The sequence below is a fragment of the Alosa alosa genome, chromosome 11 (genome assembly GCF_017589495.1).
Source record: "Alosa alosa isolate M-15738 ecotype Scorff River chromosome 11, AALO_Geno_1.1, whole genome shotgun sequence".
NCBI lineage: Eukaryota > Metazoa > Chordata > Actinopteri > Clupeiformes > Clupeidae > Alosa > Alosa alosa.
In genome coordinates, this window is record NC_063199.1 from 4,221,836 (window position 1) to 4,247,995 (window position 26,160).

Consider the following 26,160-nt stretch of genomic DNA (forward strand, 5'->3'; position numbering starts at 1 on the left):
AGTAGTCTAAATGTTGAAACTACAACCAGTTTCTGTTTGACGGATAACTTGGGCTACAATGGACAATTCTTGACTGATGGTATGCAACTATGCATAATTAAGTCTCCACCAAAGAAGAACAAATTATGATTATTTTAAACATTTTGATGTGACCCTGCTCAACAACGAACCATGCATTTACAAGTACATAAAAATGTACTCTTCAATCGATTGTTAATACTTGTTGATCATTAGTGCGGCAAATTAGACGCAGACAGGGGAGCGTTTACCAATAATCATCTCTATTACGGTGATTGGTTTAGAACAGATTTGGAAACTCAATAGGCTACACTTTACTTCCCACCCACTCCCTCCTCCTCCTGGTGCACCTGAGGTTAGGGAGTAGGCTACGTCCCACGCTGAGATCCGCTTGCACAAAAAGTTGGAGAAGTTTCCTTAAGTTTCGTCGCGGGTTGCAGTTGGCAATGGAAGAGCTGGCGAGGGAGAGCATCAGCTTGCTCGGCAAACCTGCGCTGGACTCGGGTGGCCACAGGTTGGGCTCCTTTGGCGCAATTTTCATCATGCTGAAATCAGCGCTCGGTGCGGGACTACTCAACTTCCCTTGGGCTTTCGACAAAGCTGGGGGGATCCATACTGCTGTGATGGTTGAAATGGTTAGTAGCCTAACCTCTAGAAACAAATTTCGTTCTGTTGGGTCATCAAACTGATAGATTGTTATACAGCCTAACATTATTGTAAATGTTAAGAGGGAACTGTGTAGCCCTGTCCTGTTTAATCAGCGCTGCTTTGGCCTAACCTTTCATTAATTTATATTTTCTCCATTGGCTTCCGCTGACCCCTGTAACCAATAGCCTATAATTTGTTATAATAACGCAAACGAGTTTTACCTGCCAACCTGCGTGTTATTGCTTATTGTCACATCAGCCTGTCAAAGTTTAGGTTAGCTAGCCTACTCCCATCTCACTAAATTGGAAATGCATAACAACCGTAGACTGTCAGCCTATTTTACTGCGCAAATGAACTCTCTCTCTTCCCCTCCCTTTTTGCACAGGTGTGCCTCGTGTTCCTCGTTAGTGGTCTTGTGATCCTTGGCTACTCGAGCTCCATCAGTGGCCAGAACACGTACCAGGCCGTGGTGCGGGGCGTCTGCGGGACATACATTGGGAAGCTCTGCGAGGTCTGCTACATCTTTAATCTGTTCATGATCTCCATCGCCTTCCTTGTTATTGTATCAGACCAGCTGCAGAAATGTGAGTCTAAGAGGTTCTTCTAAGACACTACTTTTTTATTATCATTAGAAGCCATACTTATTTTATAGGCTTATTTGTCCTCTAACCTACCTTTTGCTACAGCTGTGATATTGTCCTCCTATAAGATAGATCACACCATATTGAAGCCAGTGTGAGGCAGCCTCTTGACTTTGTCATGTCCTTGCGTCCCTTGGTCAGCCTGCTCTGTAGTGACCTGATTGCTTGCATGTTGGTGTGTCTCCTTCAGTATGCGTGTCTATCTATGAGTTAATAACTGGATTACCTGAGGCGGACATGCCTTATCACTGGTACACGGACCAGCGCTTCACACTCTTCATCCTGTGTCTCATTCTCATCCTCCCCCTCTCCATCCCTAAAGAGATCAGCATTCAGAAGTACACAAGGTGAGCAGCTAATCAGGTTCTTCACTCTATTATGCAGGGAGTCTTACCATGTGGCTCGAACCGGCAACCCTCCGGTTACAAGTCCAGAGTGCTAACCAGTGGGCCATGGCTGCCCCTCAATTAAATAAAGAGAATCTACTGAAATGGCTGGGATGTGCTGGGGACCTTTAAATGTCTATTGGGGTATTGGATCATTGATTTATGTCTCATGTATTGCTGCTGTTTTGTGATTGTGGATACATTTGATTTGATTTTTTTAGTGTTTTAGGGACCTTTGCTGCAACCTATTTAACCGTGGCTATGATTGTCAAATACCATACAATGCACGCCCAAGAAGTCCCTGCAACCCCTCTATATAGTAGTGGGTGAGTACCCATGGGAAACCAGTTTACACTTTAATTTTAATGTTTAACTGTGTTTGCTAGAGCAGGTCAGGATCAACACTGTAGATCAAGCCATATGCAAGCCGGAGGTAATTTTGTACAAAGTAATGAAGTTCTTTTGGGTTACTCTGTCAAAAGAAACCCTTTTAAACAGTTGCTACTCTGTATATATATGAAAAGTTCAGATGCAAAACCCTCTAAATCCGTCTGACCACTTTTCTTTTAAATGAGCATTTAAATTCAGGCTCCTATAGGTTTTTGCCTATAAATCGATATTTCAGACCAGGAAGAGTGGTATTTAGTGGGTTTAGAAGTTAAATTATTTGATTAGCGTATACTATGTGTGGAGAGCATCCCCTCACCCATCTTTATCTCATTTTTGACATAGGTGGCATTTAGAGGCTTTTGCATCTGAACCCTTCATATATATATATATATATATATATATATATATATATATATATATATATATATATATATATATATATATATATATATATATTCTTTTGATCCCGTGAGGGAAATTTGGTCTCTGCATTTAACCCAATTAGTGAAACACACTCAGCACACAGTAAACATGCAGTGAGGTGAAGCACACACTAATCGCGGCGCAGTGAGCTGCCTGCAACAACAGTGGCGCTCGGGGAGCAGTGAGGGGTTAGGTGCCTTGCTCAAGGGCACTTCAGCCGTGCCTACTGGTCGGGGTTCGAACCAGCAACCCTCCGGTTACAAGTCCGAAGCGCTAACCAGTAGGCCACGGCTGCCAGCTTTGCCATGCAGTCCCTTCATGATCTGAAAGTGAGGCAGCATGCTATTACTGTAGTCAATAAATAAATGCATAAAATAGTAAATTAATAGATATCATTTTGGCAGATAGATCTCATGTTGAACTAATGCTTCATGGCATTAGTTGAACAGTTTTAAGGCATTCTAATGTTTACCTTTTATTATTATTATTATTATTATTATTATTATTATAATATGTCTTTTTTTTATAACCCAGATTAAGCTCCTGGGCTTCGATGTTCAGTGTCATCCCAACTATTTGCTTTGGTTTTCAGGTGAGTTAACAAACCTATTGACCTTTTTTCCGCTTACTGGCCCCAGGGTCAACACAATACCTCTCTACCACACCCCCCACCTCTGTTTGAACCGAGGGAGGAGAATAGAGGCTAGCATTCTCCTCCATTTAGACCTCAGTCATGTCTGTTTAGATACTGGATAGAAGGGCAGAAATCCCTCTTAATATTTGATGCCAGGTAAAGTGTGTGTGTGTGTGTGTATCCCTCTTAATATTTGATGCCAGGTAATGTGTGTGTGTGCCTGCGTGTGGTCAATGGCGGTTCTTGAGCTATATAATAGGTTTACTCTGTATTGTTCATGTAACCAAGGCAAGATGGGGGTGAGGGGGCATGATCAGAAATGTACTACAAGGGAGGTGGGGAGCAGCGCGGAGAGCCTGGGTGGGTCCCTGGACACCACAGCCTCAGGGCAGATTGATTACCACGCTGGAATAGGAAGATGGAAGTGAGGGAGAGCAAGCTGAGGATATAGAGTCCTTGTGCCGAAGGAAATGGGCTATTGTGGAAAATGAGAGAACGGTTTAAGATGCCACTTGTGCAGATGCTAGGCTTCCCCTTCATCTCTTAGAAATGGAGGGGATGTGGTTAGGGGTTGATATTTACGTACATTCAGTGTATTATGTGGTGGAAAGCGAGATGTCTTTTTTAAAAGATTGAGACCTGTAATCTTGACCAGTGCAGTAGGAGAGGTCTGTGCCCCCCCCCCCCCCATCAGTGGGAGATGGACATTTCCAAGCGTGACCCTATGTGAATTAATGATAAATGTCAAGTAACTGGAAATGTCAAGGATTGTTACATGTTAACCCTCTTCACTCTTGGTGTGTAGATATTCATAGTCTACTTGGGATCAGGAGCACCCCTCATGGCTGCCCTTGATATCCACCCTCTTGTACTAGAGCTCAGTAGTACGTATGGTGTGGGCTGTAGAGTGTTGGATGAGATCTGGTTGTGCATAGGGCTGGGCAATTTTGGCCTCCTACTATTATCAAATTAAACAAGAAAAACATTATTTTTGCCACATTCCCTTTTGTGATGTTCCACTGTTAATACGGTGTTCTCTTTTTTGGAAGTCCAATACAGAATGCTTCCAATGCCAATGATTGGTGTAAGGTGTTAGTTCCAAAGTCAGTAATGGTGTTAAATAATTGTGATCATGGTAACTGCTACAATCAAACAGCCCTAACTGCTCCATTTTGCACTCTCTGCTCCAGTGTCATGAGTCTTGCATCGCCATCTACAGCAGTATGGAGAACAAGAAGATGTCCAATTGGGTGTTCATCTCTGTGGTCTCCATGATTTTCTGCCTGCTCATCTACTCCCTTACTGGTACACACGGCTGTTCTGGAACATACACACATTACTTTGACCTTCGGTGTATTTAAATTTTGTTTTTTATATAATTATATTTTATTATTATATTATTGTTTGGTATTTATTTAGGTTCTGTATAGCTTAAATCATAATTTCTGAATGGTTTCCTTGCAAAGTTTACTCTTTTTTTTTTATTTTTTATTTATTTATTTTTTTATTTTTTTTATTATCATTGATGACCACTACCTTTGTAAAGCTTATGAGTTGCCTTTACCATTCCATCGCCCTGTTCTGTCCCTAGAAAAGAAAATCCTTAATGAAGTTAGTAATCAGTCTGTGGAGTTCGCACAGAGCAAGGGTGAGCAGCAGGCCACATAAATCTCACTTCACCACCCTGCTTACAAGATTTCTCCATTACCGTGCGTTTTGGAAGCCCACCATATGGCATAGGCAGGGAACAAAGGAGATGAATTGAAATGACAAAAGGTTGGCACCCCTGAAAAGGAACAGAAAGGAATCGATACAAAAGTGATTCTGTTCAAACTCTGTGCCATCAGGTTTTCTGAGGGGAGTGTTATTCTCCTTGAGGATTTTTTTTTTTTTTGGCTTCTCAGAAATGAGCACTTGGAAACGCTCTTGACAACTCAGCTCTGTCAAACTCAAGTGTGACCTTCACATGCCCTGTCCTCTCTCCCCTACCCCCGTTCTACCTCAGGTGTGTATGGGTACCTTACCTTTGGGAGTCGCGTGGCCCCAGATGTCCTGATGTCGTACACGGGGGACGATCTTCTCATGATTGTTGCCCGGCTTCTCTTTGGAATTTCCATCATCACCATCTATCCCATAGTGCTCTTGCTGGGAAGGTGTGTTGACACCTCTTACCTCACACACTAAACTCTCAGGGCTGGTTTACCGCACATGGATTAAGACTAGTCCTAGATAAAAAAAAATCTCCATTGGGAACTAAGCTTTTAGTTGAGGACCAGGCTTAATCCATGTACAGGAAACGGTCAATGTGCAGCCTTAGACATTGCAACATTTTTGTAGTTTTTACTAAAGCAGAATAAAGTTCTTGAAAAGAAGGGAGAAGTTTGCGACTCTCTTGGTGTGTGTTAGTTATGTTCCCAATATGTCAAGTACCATGCAATTACACCTACACAATCCAAGTATACCTACATGCTAGTATTGTTACATACCTGCCTGTGTTCTTTTCTGGAATTAATTAGCCTCTATATGCATGTCTACATGATGGATGCATGCATGTACGTGGTGTTCTCCATTTGCCTGACTTTTCTTTTACGTTTTCTCAAAATGTGTGTACTTGACTGCAAGTTTACCTGACATTCTAAATGCCAGTAATGTATAACATAACGGAGTAATTGGGTAAAATTGAAAAATTGTTAAACTTAATGATCGTGTTGAGAATGTTTGTCATCGGTTCTCCCCTGTCTTAAGGTCTGTGATTCAGGACCCTCTGCTGAATTTTAGAAGCAAGGGCTCAACAGTAACAAAATCATACGAGACGCGTACCCGCTTGGCGCTGACAATCGCGTGGATCGGAGTGACCCTCCTTGTGGCAGTGTTTGTCCCTGACATCAGTAAAGTCATCAGTGTCATTGGAGGGATTAGCGCATTCTTTATATTCATCTTTCCAGGTGGGGGGAAGAGACTAGTTTTTAAAAAAATGTATTTTGTTCAGTATGCAAATTCATTGGACTGAATTTGACTGAAATTTCTGCAGGTCTCTGTCTCATATTTGCAGTTCAGTCGGAGCCTGTTTCGACCTACATGAGGTGAGTGTTGGCAAAGGTGTGTGTATGTGTTTGCAGAGAATGTATTGCATGTTTTTGCTATAATACTGTAGAGTTGCCCCACACTAGTCTGCCTACTTGTTATTACCCAGCAAAAGATCAGTATGGGCTGATCTACAGGTGAGGAGGTTCAGTTGTTCCTGTTCAGATGAAACTGATGGCTGAGTAAGAAGGGTGCCTACAGCCTTCTCTACAGTGGATGTAAGCTTCAGGTTTTGACATTAGTGTGACCAGTAGCATTCAGCTAGTGAATGACAGACCCGTGGACAAAGTGACAGGAAGGCACTGACTTGAGTAGCCACAGAGCACAACAGTGGTATGCTGAAGGCAATCTCATGCGTGATATGAGCTTGCATGCCATACTGTGACGTGCAGAGTGCCACGTTAGACCAATAATATTCCTTTGAGCTAGGAGCAGGCTGCAGTGGGCACAGAGGTATCAAAACTGGATAAGATGAAGACGACCTGCACTTCTAAACCTTGATTTTTGCTGGTGTGTGTGTGTGTGTGAGATGCTGTTGTGGTGCACTGTAGGTCCCATAATACCACCCAGGTTTAATACTACAGATTCCCATCACTGTTGCTGACCGCATACATTGCATGTAATCAGTCGTCACGGCGTCTGAGGCTTTGGTTCCGTCTGTGAAGCTTTAATGTTACTCTATTGATATTGAAGGTGAAATGAGTTACAATGTCTAATTTTCTTGTGTGTGTCTTCTTGAGGGGGATCCTGACTGCATGGGGTGTCATCACGCTTCTCTGCGGCGCCTTCATTTTTGGGCAGAGTACATCTATAGCCATCATGCAGGTTTTAAATAAACTCTAATCCACGCCTCTCTCTCGCCGTGCCCTCAGCCAGGAGTTTCATGTATTCACAGGGGGCGGCTGGAGGGGGGGATGTTTCTTTGAGGAATGTTTACTGGAGTCAGGCTCACTCTTTGTACACAGCCCGTGAGTGGCATCAAAACAGTATGGTGCTCTGTGCAAAAATACTATGCATCAGCCTTTAGAGGAGGAGCTGTGTGCAGTGCGTGGGAAAACAAAACGTGTGTGTGTGTGTCACCAGAGGGGTATTTCACAAATGCAGAATTAAGACATCCAAGATAAGTGATAAAGCAAGGTTTGACATAGCGTTGTCTGGTCGTCCTAGCTCAAATCGTTTCACTAATGCCAATCCAGGATGAGTAGGAGCGACTATGTCTGTCAAGCCAGGTGTAAGTAATTCAGGATGTGTGCGCGTTCTTGTTTCTGCTCCAAGTGCCCACGGTTGGAATAAAAAAGACGCGGAAAATGGCGTCATTCACACAAAGTGAACAACGGCTTTTGATATAGACTAACAATTAAGTAAAGTTGTCCTTTTTGGAATGGGGAATCATGGCTATTTCTGTAAAACAGCAGGAGTAGGCGTGGTAGACCAACTGAATGCAAATTTACGTATGCACCCACGTGTGAGTGCTTCCTTGTCTCGGCACGCAACGTCAATAAGAAAGTGCTTGCCACTGCAAATATGCAAACAGTATGATATACCAATATTAATATTGTAGTTGAAAATACCTTCGAAAACTTGCCCCTCCACTACCAATCAACTACAGTAGGCCCTAGGCTATTCATGAAACGTCAATCAATAAAATAAACAAACAATGAGTACATAGGCATATGTTAATAATTATAAGGCTATCACAATTAAAATAATAACCATATGGTAGTAGGCAGACAGTCTGTTGTTTTGCGAGCAAATACATTTAGCAAATAGTTAATTAATGGAATAAAGCTCCTTAAAAATTAGCATAGAGGTCTGATGTGAATAGCAGAACCAATAAGACTACATAATCACCATTAGAATTAACTTAGCTTGGCTGTTAGCCTGGTCGGGACCAGGCTAGGTGCAGAGAATAAATCCCCATGGTAACTTATGTGCCATCTCTTTAAAAACCAAGTTAAGGCTAAATTCATCCAGGATAACCTAAAAATCCCAGCTTAATCCCTTATTTAGGTTTTGTGAAATACCCCTCAGGACAAGCAGTGAATTTGCCTCCAAGCCGGAAACATCTAATATATATTCCCCCTCATTTAGAGTGGCTGATGTTTTTTCACCGGGAATAAGGTTGACTAAAAAAAGATTTCTCATTATTTGAGGAGTGGTCCATGCCCTGTTACTGAAGGCACACGTCTTGAAACTCATGAGGGTTGGTACCAAAACTAACAGACACAAGGGGGGGCATAACTTATTTTTGCTTTGAATGTTAAATGTGTTGTGTTCCTGTTGGAACTTGGATTGTTATGTTTCTTTTTGTACAATGATCAGCCTTTTGGCTTGAATTAAAAATAATAGGCCTAATAATGTTTCATATTATGAAATGTGTGTGATGTGTGCACTGAAGTGGAATGGAAAGAAATGAAACCACAATATTTTGAACCTTTTTCAATTTTTATTGAATTGCATCGCTCTACATAATCTAGAATTTAAACAAAGTTCAAACGACTATAATGCTTGCATCCCTGCAATACGTCTCTACACTCACATCAAGAGAAAGCCAGTTTTACTGAAACATACATAGGTATAAGAATTAATATTTCAATAAACAATGCCATAAAAGTGAATATTCATTCGGTAAGTCTTTTTTTTTCTTCTCCTGGTCATATACTTTAACGTCATATTGTTGGAATATTATAAAAGAACATAATTAACTGCACAAACCCCATTGAAAGTAGCATAGCTAAATACTACTGAGTTACTGGACATTTGTTTGAACATGCACTCAGGTGAGGTACAGTGGAGGGGAGGAAAAAGGGCCACAAAAAAAGAAAAGAAGCCATTTTGCACAGTACATCCCATAGCTAGGAGGGTCACTGAAACGGCCAGGGCACTAGTGCTATGACCGGAGCAAACCTGTTTTCACAGAGACAAACCAGTTTTACTGGGGTACTGTAAGGTTTTATGCTTTTTAATCATTATGAAACTTCAGGGTCTATGTTTTTTTCTGTAGTCCTGGTTCAAAAAGAAATACACCTGGACAAGAATGACAGAATACACATGTAATCATGGTATCGATAGATGTGGGGGTACCTAATTTTGAGAACTAGTTCATCTCGCTAAAGAAAACATGATTTTTTTTGACACTATGCCAGTCGTTCTGTACTGTCTGAGACTAAAATGATGTCATTACTGCAATCCACTAAATCACTTTACAAGATCAACTCTGATAAATAGATATCTCCATTGTAAATATTCATTTTAAATTCTATATCTGCAGTTTACATAGATAACTCTTCATAGACTTTCTTTAGAGAATACTTATTCACATACATTGTGCTCTTAGAATGGTTCTGATTGTGTTTAGTGTAGTTCTAATTGGCTGAGCTGGACCAAAGTATACACTGGTTTGTGGTGGGTTTCTTCCTTTATGTATAGTGTGAATGGTGTGTGAAAACAGTTTTAATTCCCGTAGTACTGTTTGTCTGATAGAAGCATGGGGCATCGCTCTTATGCACAGTTAATTGCAGGGAACACTGAAGATCGTTAGTGTGATATATATGCTGTGAGGTTTAGTAGTACTGGCATAAAAGCAGTTTCTTCAACCCTCTACGGCCGTGAAGGAACAACGCCATTAAGTTGACCTGCTTTGCTGGCATTGGGGTCAACACAAGCCACAAATGTCTGTGAGGGAGTGTTTTAGTGGGACTGCACTGTCAAGAATTAAACACACATAAACCTCCGGTGCGTAAAAACGAAGCTGATGTTATACCATTGACTCCCACAGTTGGCGTTTATAGTTTCTGTGACTAAATGGATTTCACAGCCTCCAGAGTTCCACACGCAGCGTAATCAGCCCACTGCAGCTCTGACGAGAGACTGCAGCAGAAGCCAAACTTCACGTGTGAGAGCGGTCACAGGGAAATTAACTTAGATCTGCTCAACGCTCTCTGCAATTAACACCTTACATTCTGCCTCAATATCAAACAGACACTGTGTAAACAAGTCATTACAAAAGAGAGGGGGGGGAGGCTTTAAGCAGAGAGGGAGTGGGTGAGGAGGTGAGCCTAAGGGGTGGACAAGAAGAGAGGAGTGTTTGGGCATTCAGGCATACGGCGGACGCGTTCCACCAGCAGAGAGGCCTCGTCCACATCATTCTCTGCTCGAATTGCACCAGGCAGCTGCAGTACAAACAGATGCAAAATGGGAGGAGTAAGACAATGTCAATCAATAGGTTGAACAAAGCTATAGTACATGTGTATTTTTTTTTGTGGCAGGGTTTGAGAATAGGCATTTCTTTGTGGCATTAAAGTTGGTGTTAGCAATATCTTCATACACAAAAATAGATAAATGTTCCTGCAGCTCAACCAATATTATGCGGAATGCACACTTACAGTATAAAACCCTGAGTTAAAAGGGATGCAATTTCTTGGGTTGATGGATAAATTAGGCAACTTGGCTGAAAGTATGGTACAAAGTAATTGGGGTTAAGACAAAAATGCCTGTCCTGTGCTCTGCAGACAGTACCTGTGATGCTTCAGGTCCTTGACCAGACACTGGCTTTGCTACCTAAAATTATTAGCATTATTAACAGTACCAATCAATGAGGTAAGCTGGCTGAGTCCTACAGCGGAAGCTTCTGGAAGAAGTCAGTGAGAAATGCTTACAGGACTCAAGGCATCTTCATTCGGGCACTAAATCACAGCAGATAAGGGCCCATTTTTATTGACACCAAACATCATTACTTTATTTTGACCAAGAGCTCTCCGACACTACATTGGTCAGACACTGCAGAGAATAACAGCTAACATGGTTATCTGCGCCACACCATGCCCACTTTGAGCCATTTCCTCTCATCTTATCTGTATCCCTTCTTTTTCTCTCTCTTGCTCTCGCTCTCTCCCTCTATGCCTTCCCCACCCCTGCGGCGGGACATCAACCTGGACCCACCTGGCACGGCTACAGTGGACACTGCCTCAGGCTGGCACAGGGTGTCCACTTTCACATGCTGAAAGGCCTTGGCATACGCAGTCTGGAGGTGCCTGATATGGGTGGTGGGGATGGACAGAAAAACAGCAGAGAAGTGGGTCAGTTCCCAGTGATGCAGTATGTAAGTGATGCAGCAGCACAGACAGTTGTATGTACAGTACAAGTGTAGTCTACATGAATGGATAGTTCAGCATAGTGATGTGAACAGTTATGTGTATAAGAGCACAGTCAGATGTATGTTGTCAGAAATCTTAAAGACTACAAGTAAAGTATGTGGACATTTCCTTTAAGGATATAACAAATATGCACAGGTTTTAAAAGAAATGTCATTACAATATATATGCTCTTAATATTTAGCATCCATATAATGGCTAGGTGAGGGTACATGTTTCATGTAGGCAGTAGATTTGAGTAGATGTTTAAAGTAGCATATGAGCTATGGTGCAATACAATATGGTATATGCTATGACATGACACACACCTTTGCTTGTGGCAGACACATGTTCTGTGTGTACAGTATAGAACCTCTACACAACTTTAGAAGCAGCCTTGCCCAACCCTCTGATTCATCTAAAACCATGTCTGATTGAAATATTAATAGGATAGCAGCAGCCAGAAGGAAAGCTATTACAGGCATGGAAACGCCCATGAAAACATCAATAAGTCATACAAACTTAATCCGGATGGGGAAATTCTTAATAGAGTAGTGTACTGCAGATATCTGCGAACTTGTGCTAGTGTACACACACACACACACATCTACAGCTCAGGTGCTGTCTCCAGAAAGGTCTTTTACAGGGTAAAGGCAAAGCTATCTAGTCAAATATAATTACACTCCTTTTATGTCTTATGCCAAATATTAAGCACTTCCCATGGGATCTACAGTAAGCATTTTGTTCCTCTGCACACACAGATTGCAATTTATTTCACTTGGACAGTCTTTTTAAATCATAGTGTTGCACTAATTAATTGCTTTCAATGTTGCATTTAATTCAGACTTCGATAGGACCATTTTTCCCTCTCGCTCCAACGAATGTGAAAAGTTCCCATAAACTCAATTTTCGGCGTACAATGGCGGTGCAGGAATTGAACAGGAGCAAAGTGAATTGAATTGAAGGCGGCACCCACCTCTTCCATTCCTCCTCCCCGTCCCAGAACTCGTACACCACGAAGGACAGTCCACTCGGCAGTCGCACTGCAGTCACGCTGGGGAGATACACAGGGCAGCAGCACGGGGCAGAGAGGAAGGAGAGAGAGAGAGAGAGAGAAACACAGTCATCCATAATGAGAGACAGCAGTCATCCATAATGTACCCCAGGGCTCCACAAACCTTTATGTCCACACTCCATCTTTTAACTATGTGGAGGCCTAGAGAACAACAGGAGATAAATATGCAAGATTGCATGGAATAATGTTCAGGTGAAATTGACTCAGCACAATTATTTTGGTATTTCAAATCAACAGAAAAATCAAAATGAATGTAAAAGTTTTTCAATATCTTCTCTTTATCTAAATTCCAAACAAATTCAGAGACCAAATGATTAGTATTAGTTAACCTCTACTAGATCACATACAGTATTATAATGTAAGTGGCATGTTTGTGGGCGGCATCACTGCCTAGTGCCTCTCAGGCCCCCACTGCCATAACCAGCCACTTTCAGTGAGTGTGTGTATGTATGTGTGTCTGTCTGTGGGTGCATGTTTATATGTACTGTGTGTGTGTGTGTGTGTGTGTGTGTGTGTGTGTGTGTGTGTGTGTGTGTCTCAGTGCACATTTGGGTCAATTTAACCCCAATATTATGTATGTATGTAGTATGTGTGTTGTAGTATTGTGCATATGTTTTCATTAACATGTTTTTCTCCAGAAATGAGCTAAGGCCATACATCACCTAAAAACATATTTTTATAAAAATGCTAAACTAGTCAATTTGACCCAAACACAAAGTTTAAAGGGAGGACATTCCTGCAGTCATGAAGTTAGTTCTTGTGTGTAATAATCCTAGACTTACAGAGTTAATATTTCATGCATTATTAGTGTTAAAGGTAATCTTTTCTCCTTCAGTGTTTTCTCTTCAGTTTCGAACTTTGGCCATAAATTCTCCACTGGATGGCAGTAGTTATTCAAGGTTTTGTGAGAAATCAAGTCCAGCCCTCGAGGAGGCACTGGGGCAGTGAAAAGCATAATTCTGATGGGAGTGAACCCAATGCGCAGCTTATTATTAGATCTCATTACATCTGGCTGTGTTGGAGCACTCCTGCCCTGTTCACTGACCCCTGAGTTCTCTTCACAGCCGGTGACGCCTGGCCCCATGGCCAAGCACCCAGCTGGATTATTTGCTACGGTGCTGTGCAAAATTCAAGTGCGCATTCAAACAATTCCAACTGCTTCTGGTTGCCTTCATTACTCAGTAGGGGACATGCTAGTCAGACTTTTACAGAGGGATAAGAATTATCTAAAATACGACGATACGTTTTTACATGATTTCAACTTTTTTACACTCATTTATGTTAAATAGTGTAATATGAAAGGATTTACTAAGTATGCAGTTCTGATCTTGAACATGATGACATTGTGTTGCTGCAGAAAGATATATAAGGCACCAACACGCTTTTTAAAACAAATCCCCTAAAAGACGAGAGGAGCCATTGGAAATGAAGGCGAGGCTGGGGCGAGGAGGGAGAGATTTGTCGGTTCAGCAGCTCTGGGACCGATTGAGGAACCCAAGTTCCTCTGCGATCAATTATTCACCAGTCTGACGTGCGGTCATGACGGCACTACAAAACACAGCTGAGAAGGCCAGGCAGAAGCCCTAAGACTGCAGGGAGCCCTTCTGAAAAAGCACCACAAAAGAACGCTATTTTCAGAGCCTGGTCTTTTAACATTTTTGTGTGTGTGTGAGTACCGGTATGCCTTTGGAGCCCAGCATCAAAAGTGTATGACTGAAATGCCAGGAGGCACTTTTCATGTTTGATTTTTTTTTTAACTCCATAGAAGGGCTGGGCAAATTTACTCTCATAGTCATTGTTATGCTGTACTGAGTAAGTGTGTGTGTGTGTGTGTGTGTGTGTGTGTGTGTGTGTGTGTGTGTGTGTGTGTGTGTGTGTGTGGTGTGTGTGTGTGTGCATGCCGTGTGACAAATTCTTCTGACAAGGATGGAGGCGCTGAAAGTGAGAAAGACTACTTGTTATCATGCAGCTCCTCTGCCCCTCCCTCCCCACTGGAGTCAGAATTGGCTTCTGTAACCATCAGGTAAATTGCTGGCTTCATTTCTCCCTCTGACTGTGTCAGAGGAGAGCCCCTAGCTCAACAAACATGGATGTTATCTAGCTATGGCGAAGATGAAGTGTGGCGTCTGCGCATTTTGTCCTGTATTGAGGTCTCGCCCGGTGCGTATAGTCTCCAAAAACGTAATACTCAAGTGAAGAAAGAGGAGATCGCACACAGGGGCTGAGTAGTTCCAAAAGTGTATTTTAAAAGCGGAAAAACCAATTACAGGCCACATACAGGTCTCTCATTTTCTCTATTTTTCCTTTCTCACTCTTCTCCGCGCACACACTCCATCTCTTGCTCCATCTCTTGCTTTCTCCATTATCTGTACTTCTTTCTCTCCTTTCATCTCTTTCTGTACTCAGTCTCTTCTGATTCTGTCCGTTTCTCTCTCTCTCTGAACAAGCACAAACATGGCTCGTCTCTCCACAAGCACCAAAGAGGGGGGGAATTGATTGGCGAACACATTTATCTGACCTGCACCTCTCGGCGGCTCAGATTGCCTCTCAAGCACTCTGACGGCTCTCCTCATCTGTTCTGTGCTGTGCATCACATACAAAAGCGCAACGCTCTCTCTCTCTGTCTCTCTCTCTATTTCTCTCTCTCCCTGTCTCTCCCTTCTGTTGCCTTTCAAGGTCAATTTAATATGCACTTATTTGTTCTGTTTATTGTTCTCTGAGTTGTTCGGAAGCCTTTGAATGGAGGTCGGGCATCTTTTTTCTTAATATTCATAGGAGGCGGCTTTGTGCTGTTTGGAGGCCCACTGACACAAGCAGGTATGTCTCATCATATTGATCCTCCCCCTCTCCACACTTTGAAAACTGAAATAACATCACTTTAGAGGCCCTACATTCAAATCAAACCGAGTATCCATTAATATTAAATTGTCTGTCCTGGCAGAGGACAATGTTTGGGAATACAGAAGGACAGACAAACGTGTGGAATGGAATTTATGGAATGCACATGTCTGTCTATGGTCTTGTTTACGTTAAGACGGATTAATAGAAATACGCGTATTTGAGGTGAAAACGATCTCTGTCCACTTTCCCAGCAAGGGGCGGCTTTCATGCCGTTAATCTTGACAGGACAGTGGAGAGAGTGACAGGAAGCGAGTGGGACAGGGCAATCACCCGGGCTGGACTCAAACCCGGGTCTGCATGGACATGTGGATCCGAATATGATACGGGCGCTGTAGCCAGTTATACCACAGCGTCCCCCACACATTATCATGTTTACATCATTTTTCAAAAGTTTTGCCGTTGTTTGGAAGTTGTAAGAGGCACTCACTGGAAGCAGTCTCTTTGGGTGGAGACATTCTTCAGGTACTGCTTCAGGGCCTCACAGAACTCCCCGAGCTGCTTCTGAGACACGGTCATCTCCTGACGTATCAGGAAGAGGCACTGGGAGAGGGAGACAGACAAAGAGAGAGAACAAAACAATTATATCTCCATTAAACTTGCATTTGGCTTGGTGAGTGTCCCAACTCAATGGTGCTGAACTGAACTCAATGAGGCATCTGCATGGCACTTAATGGGAAAGCCACGGGAGAGTGGAGTGTAAACGCAACCATCCATTCACACAGGCCCCAGGCCCAGCTCTGCTCCAGTGTGTCTACTGTGTCCTCCCTGAGCAGGCCCAGCCAGCTATCTGCCTCGCCTTCCCATGAGCACACTGACAGCCAGCTTTGGGATGTGCCACAGCACCACTCGCCATTAGCCTGTGCCAGGGTTTACAAAGGGAAACTGATTACTGTCATCTCCACTTTTCACTGAAACACTGAAATATGTCCATTTTTTACCTCTAACTGTTTTAAACTCGTACTTTGGCCTGTAGTATGGCATTTCTTTCAGATAATTACACCCTTTTCAAATGGTGTGTCACAGCGAATGGCTAGTCTGCTTTAAATTGGTATGTGGTGTCATCTAGATCCACTATGCACAGAGAAAAAATCTGCATATGCCCTGCTGTTATTACTGAAATTACAATATCTAACCTGATTAAGGTATTCAATGCAGAGGAGCCGTTCTTTTCCTTGTAAATTATGCGCCATTATAAGCACATTGCCCTCTGCTAGGGAACGTTTTAATGTTAGATTCAATTCCTTGCATTGACATGAAGGTCATGCTTATGGTTTGGGGCTACCAGCAATCAAGAGAAATATAAAATTGCAATTAAATGTTGTCATGGCCAGGAACAGTATGGGGGTACTATCAAGGGGATATTTATAATGCACCCATTTTACAAGCACTCCAATCAACTGATAGGCTGCTGCTCATTATTTTGTAATGACTACTGTTTAATGTAATGATAGGATGTCATGTTAACTGCTGCTAATAATATCAGTGGCGGTTTTCCACATCTCATCAACTGTTTAACTGTGACTGATGTGTTCCATTGGGGAATGAGGAGTAGAAACAGCAATACAAAAACAAAAACAAAAGGATGCCATTTGGAGTAGATGCCTGCCTGGCTGCCTGACAGTGCCATTAGCAACCACAACTTCCTCACTCTTCCAGGCTGCGGCGGTAACCGCGAGAGACCCGCTAATAAACCCCAAACTCAATCAGCAGCGGCGCTACCCAACACGCCCCAAATGGAATCAGCCGCCACACAGCGGCCCGTCTGTCCCATTAAGCCAGCCCACCTACAACCCAATCAGCGCTGTTGTGTTTCCCCATTTGCTTCTCAGAGAGAAAAGGAGACACACTGCCAATGAGGGGAAACATCACGAGCCAATCACCTTTGACTGCTCCCAGTCAGGCGTCAGGTGTGGAGTCCCTGTAGGCCTACATGTCGTATGTGATGAGACGAAACACCATCCAAAAGAGGAAATTGCAGAACTGATCATATCTGCTTCGTTTTCATTTTGTTACTTAGCACTAGGTGCATGGAGGACTTTCATTTGGCCCCATGTTTAAAAAAAAGTTGAAATTAAAATAGATGAAAGTTCTCCTGGGTATTAGAGCTGGCTCTGTAAGCACGCAATATCCATTCATTGACTTTTTATTTCTGGGGTAATCTCTGGAAATGAAGAATGAGCATCGGAATGGTGCTAGCAAGTGATAGCAGTGAGATATTTGTGGAGTGGCACTGTGTGCCAGCATATTCTATATATTATTAAAATATACAGAGCTCTTGAAAAAGGCTCTGGTTTTGTGCAAGCATTTTCCTGTGGGAAATAAGGGTGAACGTGTGGTTATGAAATTCTAATGCTGCCTTCAAATCAGTTGCTTATGTAATGTAATTAAAATGTTTGTGGATAATGTATCAGTACTGTAAGCTCTGTCACCCAGGGGCTTACATATCTTCACCAACTGTGTGTGTGTATGTGCAGGAGAGAGAAAATGAGTGAGAGAGAGAAAGAAGGAAAGAAAGAAATGGAGAGAAAGAGGGAGAGAACAGTGTCTGACTACTGTATATGTAATTCTGTGTTTATATCTTTGTGAGACTTATGGGTGTGTATGACCGAGAGAGAGAGAGAGAGAGAGAGAGAGAGAGAGAGTAACAGTGAGGGGGGGAAACATGAGAGAGAGTATAAGAGAGACAGTGAGGGGAGATGTGCCTATACATCTCAGCAGGAGACCAATTAATGAACCCCAATAGAATTCTACTGTGCACTGCTGTCTTCCCTCTCCATTATGCATTAGATGAGACACACACACACACACACACAGTCTTTCTCTTACACACATACCTGAGCACTAAGCAACACTGCACAATGCAGAATTAAACAGAAAACTGTGCTTGTTGAGAAACCATTTAGTTGACATCTGAGAATGTGACTGTGTGTGTGTGTGTGTGCATGCGTCCGTGCGTGTGTGTGTGTGTGTGTGTGTGTGTGTGTGTGTGTGTGTGTGTGTGGCGTGCGTGCGTGTGTGTGTGTGTGTATTTCTGTACAAGAGACTATAGAGTGAAAAACACTGACATGAAGCCTAACAGGGAAACAGCTGAAATTCACCGTTACTATAGAAACAGGGGAGTACACCCCCTTCCCCACTTGCACATCTACAGAACTGTCTCTTCAACTCCGACCCCCACCGCCTACACACACATGCGCACTCTTACACACACAATGCTTATACATGCACACACACACACATCTCCAGAAATCCATCTCCTTGTCACAGGACCACTAAATAAGTAATTTCCCCTTCAAGGCGTCTGCATAATATTTACATCTACCGCTTAACAAGGATTAAAAGCTCTGTATCTTTGCAAGTCAACGGGACAACTGTGCAGTGAATGCAGATGGAGGAATCCTACAGTACGTCCCCTCCTGAGACTCTTCTCCTCTCCTCGTCCTCATCCTCTCTCCCAGCCATGCCCTCAGAAGGAGCCAGGGAAGCTCTTACACATGTACATGCTTCTGACTGCCCTCTTCACAGCTGCTCTGCTGCCCTCTTGCTCTCTCCCCTTCTGTTCTTCCTTTATTTTTCTTTCCCTCATTCCCTCCCTCCCTTCCTTCATCTTTCTCTTTGTACATTTTTCATCAGCTCACCCTAGTTTTTTTGTTTTTTTTTTGCCTGAGGTAGCTGTAATTCAGAGGGCCTGATCCACAGCAGTTGACATAAGTCATTTCTGCCCGTCAGAAATAAGAGCACACGGCTTGTAGAGTAGAGATGCTTAAACAACTATAGACACTTCCTGATGTTTTGGAAAGCTACCATAGTGTCAAATGATGCAAACATCATGGCACAGCACACACTTGTTAAAGGGCTGACTGTACAAGACGGATGGCCTCTGTGTAAGTGCATCGCCCATGTGAGAGACCAAGTGACACGGCTTGTTGACTCTCTGGCAGAGCAGTACACGTAGTGACTCAATGCTTATCTCAGGAATTTTGGATTGACTAACTACTGAAATAAATGTTTCCTTATAGGGAGTCTAAGAGGAGGAGATGAGAGAAGTGTACTGACGAGATGAGGTGGAGGATGAGATGGTGGTACATGGTATGTCAATGGTACCTCTGAGGCTCCTCAACACATGAGGTATATTCTATTATTCCATATCCAATATCATTCAAGCAAAGGTGTGATTTCATGGACAAATCCATGTAAGGACATTAGTATAAACTACATTAATATCTCAGTTCATGTTTATAAGATGGTATGAGAGTTTCCTTTTACCATTATCAATGGGAATATGATATGGATTTGTAAGACTGTAAACTATACTGTATATATACTGTAAACGACATCATTTATGCAGCTATGCTACTGCCACAATTGAACAGATATGATTCACCCTTGAAGACACAGAATAATTTACCCAAATGCATACATTACACGCTGCCATGGAGGAGCATTGGCAGAGCTGACACAGTAATGGCAGCTTGCACCTTGTAATTAAAGAGCACTAAAGGCCCATTCAAGTCCTCAAGCTACAAATCAGACCCCCACATCTAGCAGCCATCTTTGACCTGGCTAATGGAGGCCACACAATGAACGATATTCCAAGAGCACTTAAACATTTGCTCTGGAGGGATTCATTCACACAGCACATCGACAGTAACATGATATTATCAGCATCAGCATCTAATCATCGCTTCTGTTTGAATACTGTTATAATCACATGTGTAACATTTTTTTAACACAATAACGCCCGTAAAGCTGATCTGAGGCTCCCTGAAGCGGTGACAAACATACAAGGGAAATATTGGACTCGGAGCTGATTAAATATGTTATGTGCACCCCAGGCTGCTGAAGGGAGGTCTTGCATAACAGAGCTAAGACGTATCAGCGTTGTCTGCCGGTTCAGATAGAGAGCTCAAACGTCCCACTCCGAAGTGGCCCAGGCACTCAATAATCGACCCCTGTTGAGACTATGGCAGGTCGGAGGGGTCAATCTTTGCTTTCCTTTAATAAGAGCATCTATCCAGCTTGCTTTCAAATGCGACCTCAATTCATTCAGTACATGTGACAGCGTGTGTACACAAATGTGTGTGCACACACATACACACAAAGAAACGCGCATCCATACACATGCACACATACACACACACACACACACACACACACACACACATACAGACACAGAGACTTGAGTGTCAATCAGATTTGTCACAGGGGCAGGTGAAACCCGCTGTAATCTCATCTGTAAGCTGTGAGTGGCATCCTCACAAGCCGACAAGGATTGATGATAAGAAAGGGACTGATTCAATTTTCAGCTGTGATCCCTCAAGCATCCACAAGCCACGCGTCTAAGCATCTAATGAAAAAAAAGAAAGAAAAAGGGAAAAAAAGAAAGAAAGAAAAAGATCAGGGGGATGGGGAAGAAATATGCCCAGCAGTGACCTGAGGGGTTTCTGGGCAGGTCTGGGCTGGTCCAGGCTGTGCAGGAGAGGCCCAAGCCCAGGATGCGAGAAGGGCAGGCAGGCCCATGTATATTTCATCAAGCCCACTCCAGCTACGCTGCACTGTCCCCGGCTGACCTGCTAGTCTTCCATCTTCCTCTTAGCGCTGCTCTGACATTTCAGCACGCCCCCGCTCAGCTGCACACACACACACACACACACACACACACACACACACACACACACACACACACACACACACAAAGTCACATAAGAGGCTGACAAATAGTGTTCAAGGTTGTTTATGCGCTGCATAAAATCAAAAATAAAAAAACCCTGGCTGCATGCTGGTGCTGTTTGTGTAGCAGTAGCCACCATTGTCTACACCCATTCATTTAGCCTGTACTCTTAGCCATAGCGACCTACAGTGCAGGTATTGTGCATATCTTCTCAATCTGATCAGTTACTGTACACTGAAGCCCAGACTTTGGTGTTGTCAACACTCTGCCTTATCAGCTGAGATACAGCAACATATTGGTAAGTGGATCCAGATATTTTGTTTTCCTCTGGGAAAGTCACTGTGCATAAATTTGATAAGAGGATAAAGAGATAAAAAAAAGCACATTTACCTCAGATTCTGTCATCTGACATGACTTCCCTGAGGAGACTCTCTGGGTTCTCAGAGAGCTGCTGAGTCTACAGTGGACTTCCCCTGATCCAGGTCAGGCTTATTACTGTGTGCTGATACAATCCGAATGCTTCAGCTTTGTCCTGTTTCTGGACAGATGGATCTTTCTTGTGCTACACTCACTTTCGGGCATCAGAGGTCTAACACTAGTCACACGCAGTGTTAGAACTTTTGTCATGTTTACACACACCACCTGGGTCATGACAGGGACATGGCATTCTCACTTAGCTGGACGTCAGAACTTTAACATTGGCCACCTACTGTAAATGCGCGCTCAATCACAAACAAAACGGCCTTAATAAACAATCTGATAATTGACAAAAAATGTGACCTGTTTTGTCTCTCAGAGACCTGGCAACAACACGGTGACTGCATTAATCTAAACCTGCTGACCCCCTCTGGCTACTGCTACATATCCAAACCCAGATCTGGAGGGAGAGGGGGCGGGTTGGCTTTAGTGTACCGCTCTGATCTGACTATTAAAGAACTTAGGCCATTTGAAGTGACATCCTTTGAATATATTGCTGTGAAGGTTGTACCACTTTTACTATTGCTAATCTACCGCCCCCCAAAACCATCTGCAAACTTTCTGTCTGAATTGAAGGAACTTCTCACTGTTATTTCATCCCTTTGTTCTGCTATGATTATGTTAGGGGATTTTAACATTCATGTGGATGCTAATTGTTCTTACACCTCAGAGTTTAACTCTGTATTGGACTGTTTTAGTTTGACACAGCATGTTGACTTTCCCACTCACACTCATGGCCACACGTTGGATCTGCTCTGCTCTTCTGGTCTGAATGACATCTCTGTCTCTCGTTCCATCTCTGGTGTCTCTGACCATAAGCTCATTGTATGCCGTTTTCATATGATCTCTCCTCCTCCCTCCTCAGAGAAAACAACTATCACAGGTCGTAACATCAGGTTAATTGACCACAGCATGCTTGCTGCCTCTATACAGGCCTCGCCGCTGTCTGACCTGGACGAGCTCTCGTCCGCGGATAACCTGGTTGCTATGTACAATGACACCCTGACCAGCCTGCTTGATAGCTTAGCCCCTGTCAGGACTAGGCTTGTTCCAGCAAACCGTACATGCCCCTGGTTCACCCCTGAGCTGAGGCAACTAAAGGCCGCTGGCCGCCGTCTTGAACGGCTATACAAGAAAACTGGCCTTACCATTCACTCCATGCTCTACACCGAACATATTCAGACATATAGGGATGCACTTAATGCTGCCCGCTCAAACTACTACTCATCACTCATAACCTCCTCCGTGTCCAGGCCAAAAACCCTATTCAGGACTGTGGACAAACTCCTAAAAACCCCTGTCACTGCCTGTCCTAAGACCCCTGAGCAGTGCCAGGCCTTCTTACACTTCTTTGACGATAAAATTAGCCAAATCTACCACTCCTTCAACCCCAATGCTATCTCTCTCTCTTCTTCTCCTCCTTCTCTGGGCCCTCAGCTCTCTTATTTCACCGCTACTGACTCCCTCACCATCACTGACAATATTACTAAGTCCAACTCCTCATCGTGTCAGCTTGACCCTGCCCCCACCCCTCTACTTAAAGCCTGCTCCACATCCCTGTCTGAACCCATTACATTGATTGTTAACACCTGCCTCAACTCTGGTGTGGTGCCTGCTGCCCTAAAGACTGCTGCAGTTCCACCCATTCTCAAAAAACCTGACTCCGACCCCACATAACTAATAAACTACCGCCCGATCTCCAACCTCCCCTTCCTGGCCAAGGTACTGGAAAGAGTGGTGGCCTCACAACTACACACCTTTCTTAACCACCACGACCTGTATGAGCCCTTTCAATCTGGCTTCCGCTCATGTCACAGTACAGAGACTGCCCTTCTACGCATAGGTAACGACCTCCTCCTGTCTGCTGACTCTGGTTCACTTAACATTCTCATTCTCCTTGACCTTAGTGCTGCTTTCGATACCATCAACCACAATGTTCTAATCTCCCGCCTGTCTGCTATTGGTGTTTCATGCGTCACAGCCCTCAACTGGTTTCAGTCATACCTCACCAACAGAAAGCAGTTTGTAACACTTGGTCCACATCAGTCCCCCAAGTCCCCTGTCACTCGTGGTGTCCCCCAGGGTTCTGTACTTGGGCCCCTTCTCGTTCTCATATACATCCTCCCTCTTGGCCAGATTATTCGCAGCCACGGTCTCAACTTCCACTGCTATGCAGATGACATCCAACTCTATCTTACCACTCCCTCTCCCTCTGGCCCCCCACCACGCTCCCTCACTGAATGCCTCTCTGACTTAAAATTATGGATGCAAAACAATTTTCTCAAGATCAACACAAACAAAACCGAAATTCTGAATTGTAATCTACACAGCGCCGGTGGCAAAGTGTGACGCTGGTGTGCAGAGTTGGAGTACGCCACACTCATATCCCGTTGGTGTGCGTTGGCCTTTAGAGACAGACGGGCCCATGATGCTCTCCCAGCTCTCAGTCAGTGGTTGGGTATATGTACAACACCTTAGGGCTGACAAGGCCTGTCCATATGATACATGCATGCATATGCTCATGCTTTCAACTGATCATCAAGCCATGCATTATATATGGAGCCAGCACTTAGGTGTCTTTCAGTGTGTGTGTGTGTGTGTATATATATGTGTGTGTGTGTGTGTGTGTGTGTACGTGTGTGTGTATGTACAGCAGGAGGGTTGGGTCAGATTTGATACTGTATGTTTCATTTCTCCCCCAAGGCATGCTGGGAGTTTTGATGTGTCAGTAGAACTGTGTGCATGTCTGATGAGGGCCCACTGGCCCACCCTATGTAGACTATTTCAACGGTGATGGAGTGTGTGTGTGTGTGTGTGTGGGGGGTTGGGCAGGTCTTATTACTTACTGCGCTTGTTGTGCCATCAGTATCAGTTAGTCGCTGATGCAGGTCAAACCAGACTGTCTGCAATGAGAAAAGAACCAGAACACAAGAGCCACTCGTGAATTGACCAGTACCCCTGCCTGCCTGCCTGCCTGCCTACCTCTGGGTTAGCATCATCATTCCGTGCAGCTCGGAGGGTGAAGCCCATTCTCCTTGAGACAAACAAACACACACACACACACACACACACACACACACACACACACAAACACCTCAATATGGCATGCACACACACACACATCAATATGACAAGCAAACAATTCCACACACACACACACACACACAAACACACACACACACAGACACACACACACCAGAGCTGGCTGTTGTATCACTAAGATGAGACAGGGTGTGATTAGTGAATGTCATGTAAATACACCATTTGTCACTGTACATGGTTAGAAAACCTATACGATGCTGAAGCCACTATCTTCTAAATGTCAGAGAGCTTGTGGTGCATAATATGTCCACGCAAAGCCTGCCTTTTAAAATGCTACAACAGAATAAACAAAATCGGCAAAGGAAACAAAACCCTCAGTGCCAATGACAAATGACCTCATATGGAACAATGTGCAGGCAGACGTTGATTAAATCATTATACTAACTCTGTGATATAACGGAGAGGTTATCTTAAAATTCAGTGCTAATGGAGTCTCTTTGCCCCCTAACACTAGTTAAAGGGACACCAGGCAAGCCTGATGTTTTTTCTCTACGAAACTCCCCCTCGCTCGGTCTGAAGCTCTTTTCCTTTTTTTTTGCATCTTCCGTCAAGGGTTTTCGCTGCTTCTTCGCCGGCTCTGCCATTATACACACGTTTGCAACAATCTCTAGCGTTTCGTTAGCCTGCCTCTGTGCTGTAAACTGATCCTGCTTCGGTCGGCGGGTAGGATACACCGAACTTGCAAGTGGGATATTCTTCCTACAGGCAGTAGGGCGGGCGAGAGAGCCTTCATTCGCCCCGTAATGAGTCATTTAACCATATACCGACTTACGAAGATGATTAATTAACACGAAAACGTTGCCTGGTGTCCCTTTAAGTGGAACAAGCATGTATGATGGGTATTATTTCACAAATGAAATTACAGCATTCATTTTGCAGATTGTATTTCACATGTTCAGTCATTTACTCTGCACTGCCTCTATGAGTTTACTGGTTGGAATCGCAGAATATAGATTAGTTGCATTTGAAGCTTTGATAAATCACTTTACCACTGTGTTACCACTTTTACTAATTGCATGGTATTGTATGGTACGGTTTGACTTAAATTAATTGAAATCAATGACCCTGAAGCACCTCTGTATAGAGATGCTTTGTGAAGCGGGTTGCCGGGTCCTTCTGTATCTAGAGACAATCCCAGCATGAATCTGGCCCTCTGGACACATAACTGCCAAGTACAGATTTGTGCTGTGACTCCTCTCATTTGGCTAGAGCAGGAAATTCAATATGTCTGAATGCGGCGGGTGGGGAACTGCATCAACTACACATTTGCACCAGATTCATGGCCCCTCGTGGCCTCGCCCGACACATCATTTCCCCGCTGGCCGAGGAGGTCCAGCAAATGGGGTTACACAGATTTATGTACACGTTGTGTACACTGCCTGCAGGGCAGAAAAAGAAGGGGGTCTGCTCTGTAGATGATCGTGGAGGGGCTTACAAATTTGACTGTGACAACACCCTGATGAACGACTGGCTGTTCTCACTCCAAAGACTGTAGCACATTTTGTGACCACTAAACAAACCAACAGGTTGCCACTTTCTATTCACTGCACCTAAACAAAGAGACTTTTGAAAGGCACT

At 43.6% G+C, this 26,160-nt stretch overlaps 2 protein-coding genes across 4 annotated transcripts in view; one reads left to right on the forward strand and one right to left on the reverse strand.

Moving 5' to 3' along the window:
* The first annotated feature begins 374 nt into the window (after nt 1-374).
* slc38a8a (solute carrier family 38 member 8a) lies at nt 375-7,300 on the forward strand. 2 transcript variants are annotated; one of them, XM_048257601.1, is made up of 10 exons: nt 375-653; nt 1,052-1,250; nt 1,498-1,654; nt 1,915-2,019; nt 3,041-3,098; nt 4,331-4,445; nt 5,146-5,293; nt 5,886-6,085; nt 6,172-6,223; nt 6,965-7,300. In XM_048257601.1, exons 1-10 carry the CDS (start codon nt 465-467, stop codon nt 7,065-7,067), a joined length of 1,326 nt encoding a protein of 441 aa, XP_048113558.1. In that variant the 5' UTR covers nt 375-464; the 3' UTR covers nt 7,068-7,300. The 2 variants fall into 2 exon arrangements, with proteins under 2 accessions (XP_048113558.1, XP_048113559.1); XM_048257602.1 differs by lacking the exon at nt 6,965-7,300 and adding an exon at nt 6,654-6,851.
* A 1,350-nt stretch (nt 7,301-8,650) lies between these two features.
* The window catches only part of necab2 (N-terminal EF-hand calcium binding protein 2), a 77,481-nt gene continuing 59,971 nt past the window's right edge, over nt 8,651-26,160 (reverse strand). Inside the window, exons 9-13 of one of the 2 annotated variants that reach the window (XM_048257656.1) lie at nt 24,327-24,383; nt 15,760-15,872; nt 12,333-12,410; nt 11,166-11,257; nt 8,651-10,396 (exon numbers count right to left, since the gene is read on the reverse strand). In XM_048257656.1, coding sequence (XP_048113613.1) covers nt 10,368-10,396; nt 11,166-11,257; nt 12,333-12,410; nt 15,760-15,872; nt 24,327-24,383 — 369 coding nt within the window. In that variant the 3' untranslated portion in view covers nt 8,651-10,367. The remainder of the gene's footprint in view (nt 10,397-11,165; nt 11,258-12,332; nt 12,411-15,759; nt 15,873-24,326; nt 24,384-26,160) is intronic. The other variant, XM_048257657.1, reaches the window with a different exon arrangement.

Excerpts from the sequence above, each read along its gene's own strand:
- slc38a8a (XM_048257601.1), top strand. The coding sequence starts at position 465 with ATGGAAGAGCTGGCGAGGGAGAGCATCAGCTTGCTCGGCAAACCTGCG. Across the intron at positions 1,655-1,914 it reads AGCATTCAGAAGTACACAAG|TGTTTTAGGGACCTTTGCTG; the intron begins GTGAGCAGCTAA and ends TGATTTTTTTAG. Across the intron at positions 6,086-6,171 it reads CTTTATATTCATCTTTCCAG|GTCTCTGTCTCATATTTGCA; the intron begins GTGGGGGGAAGA and ends AAATTTCTGCAG.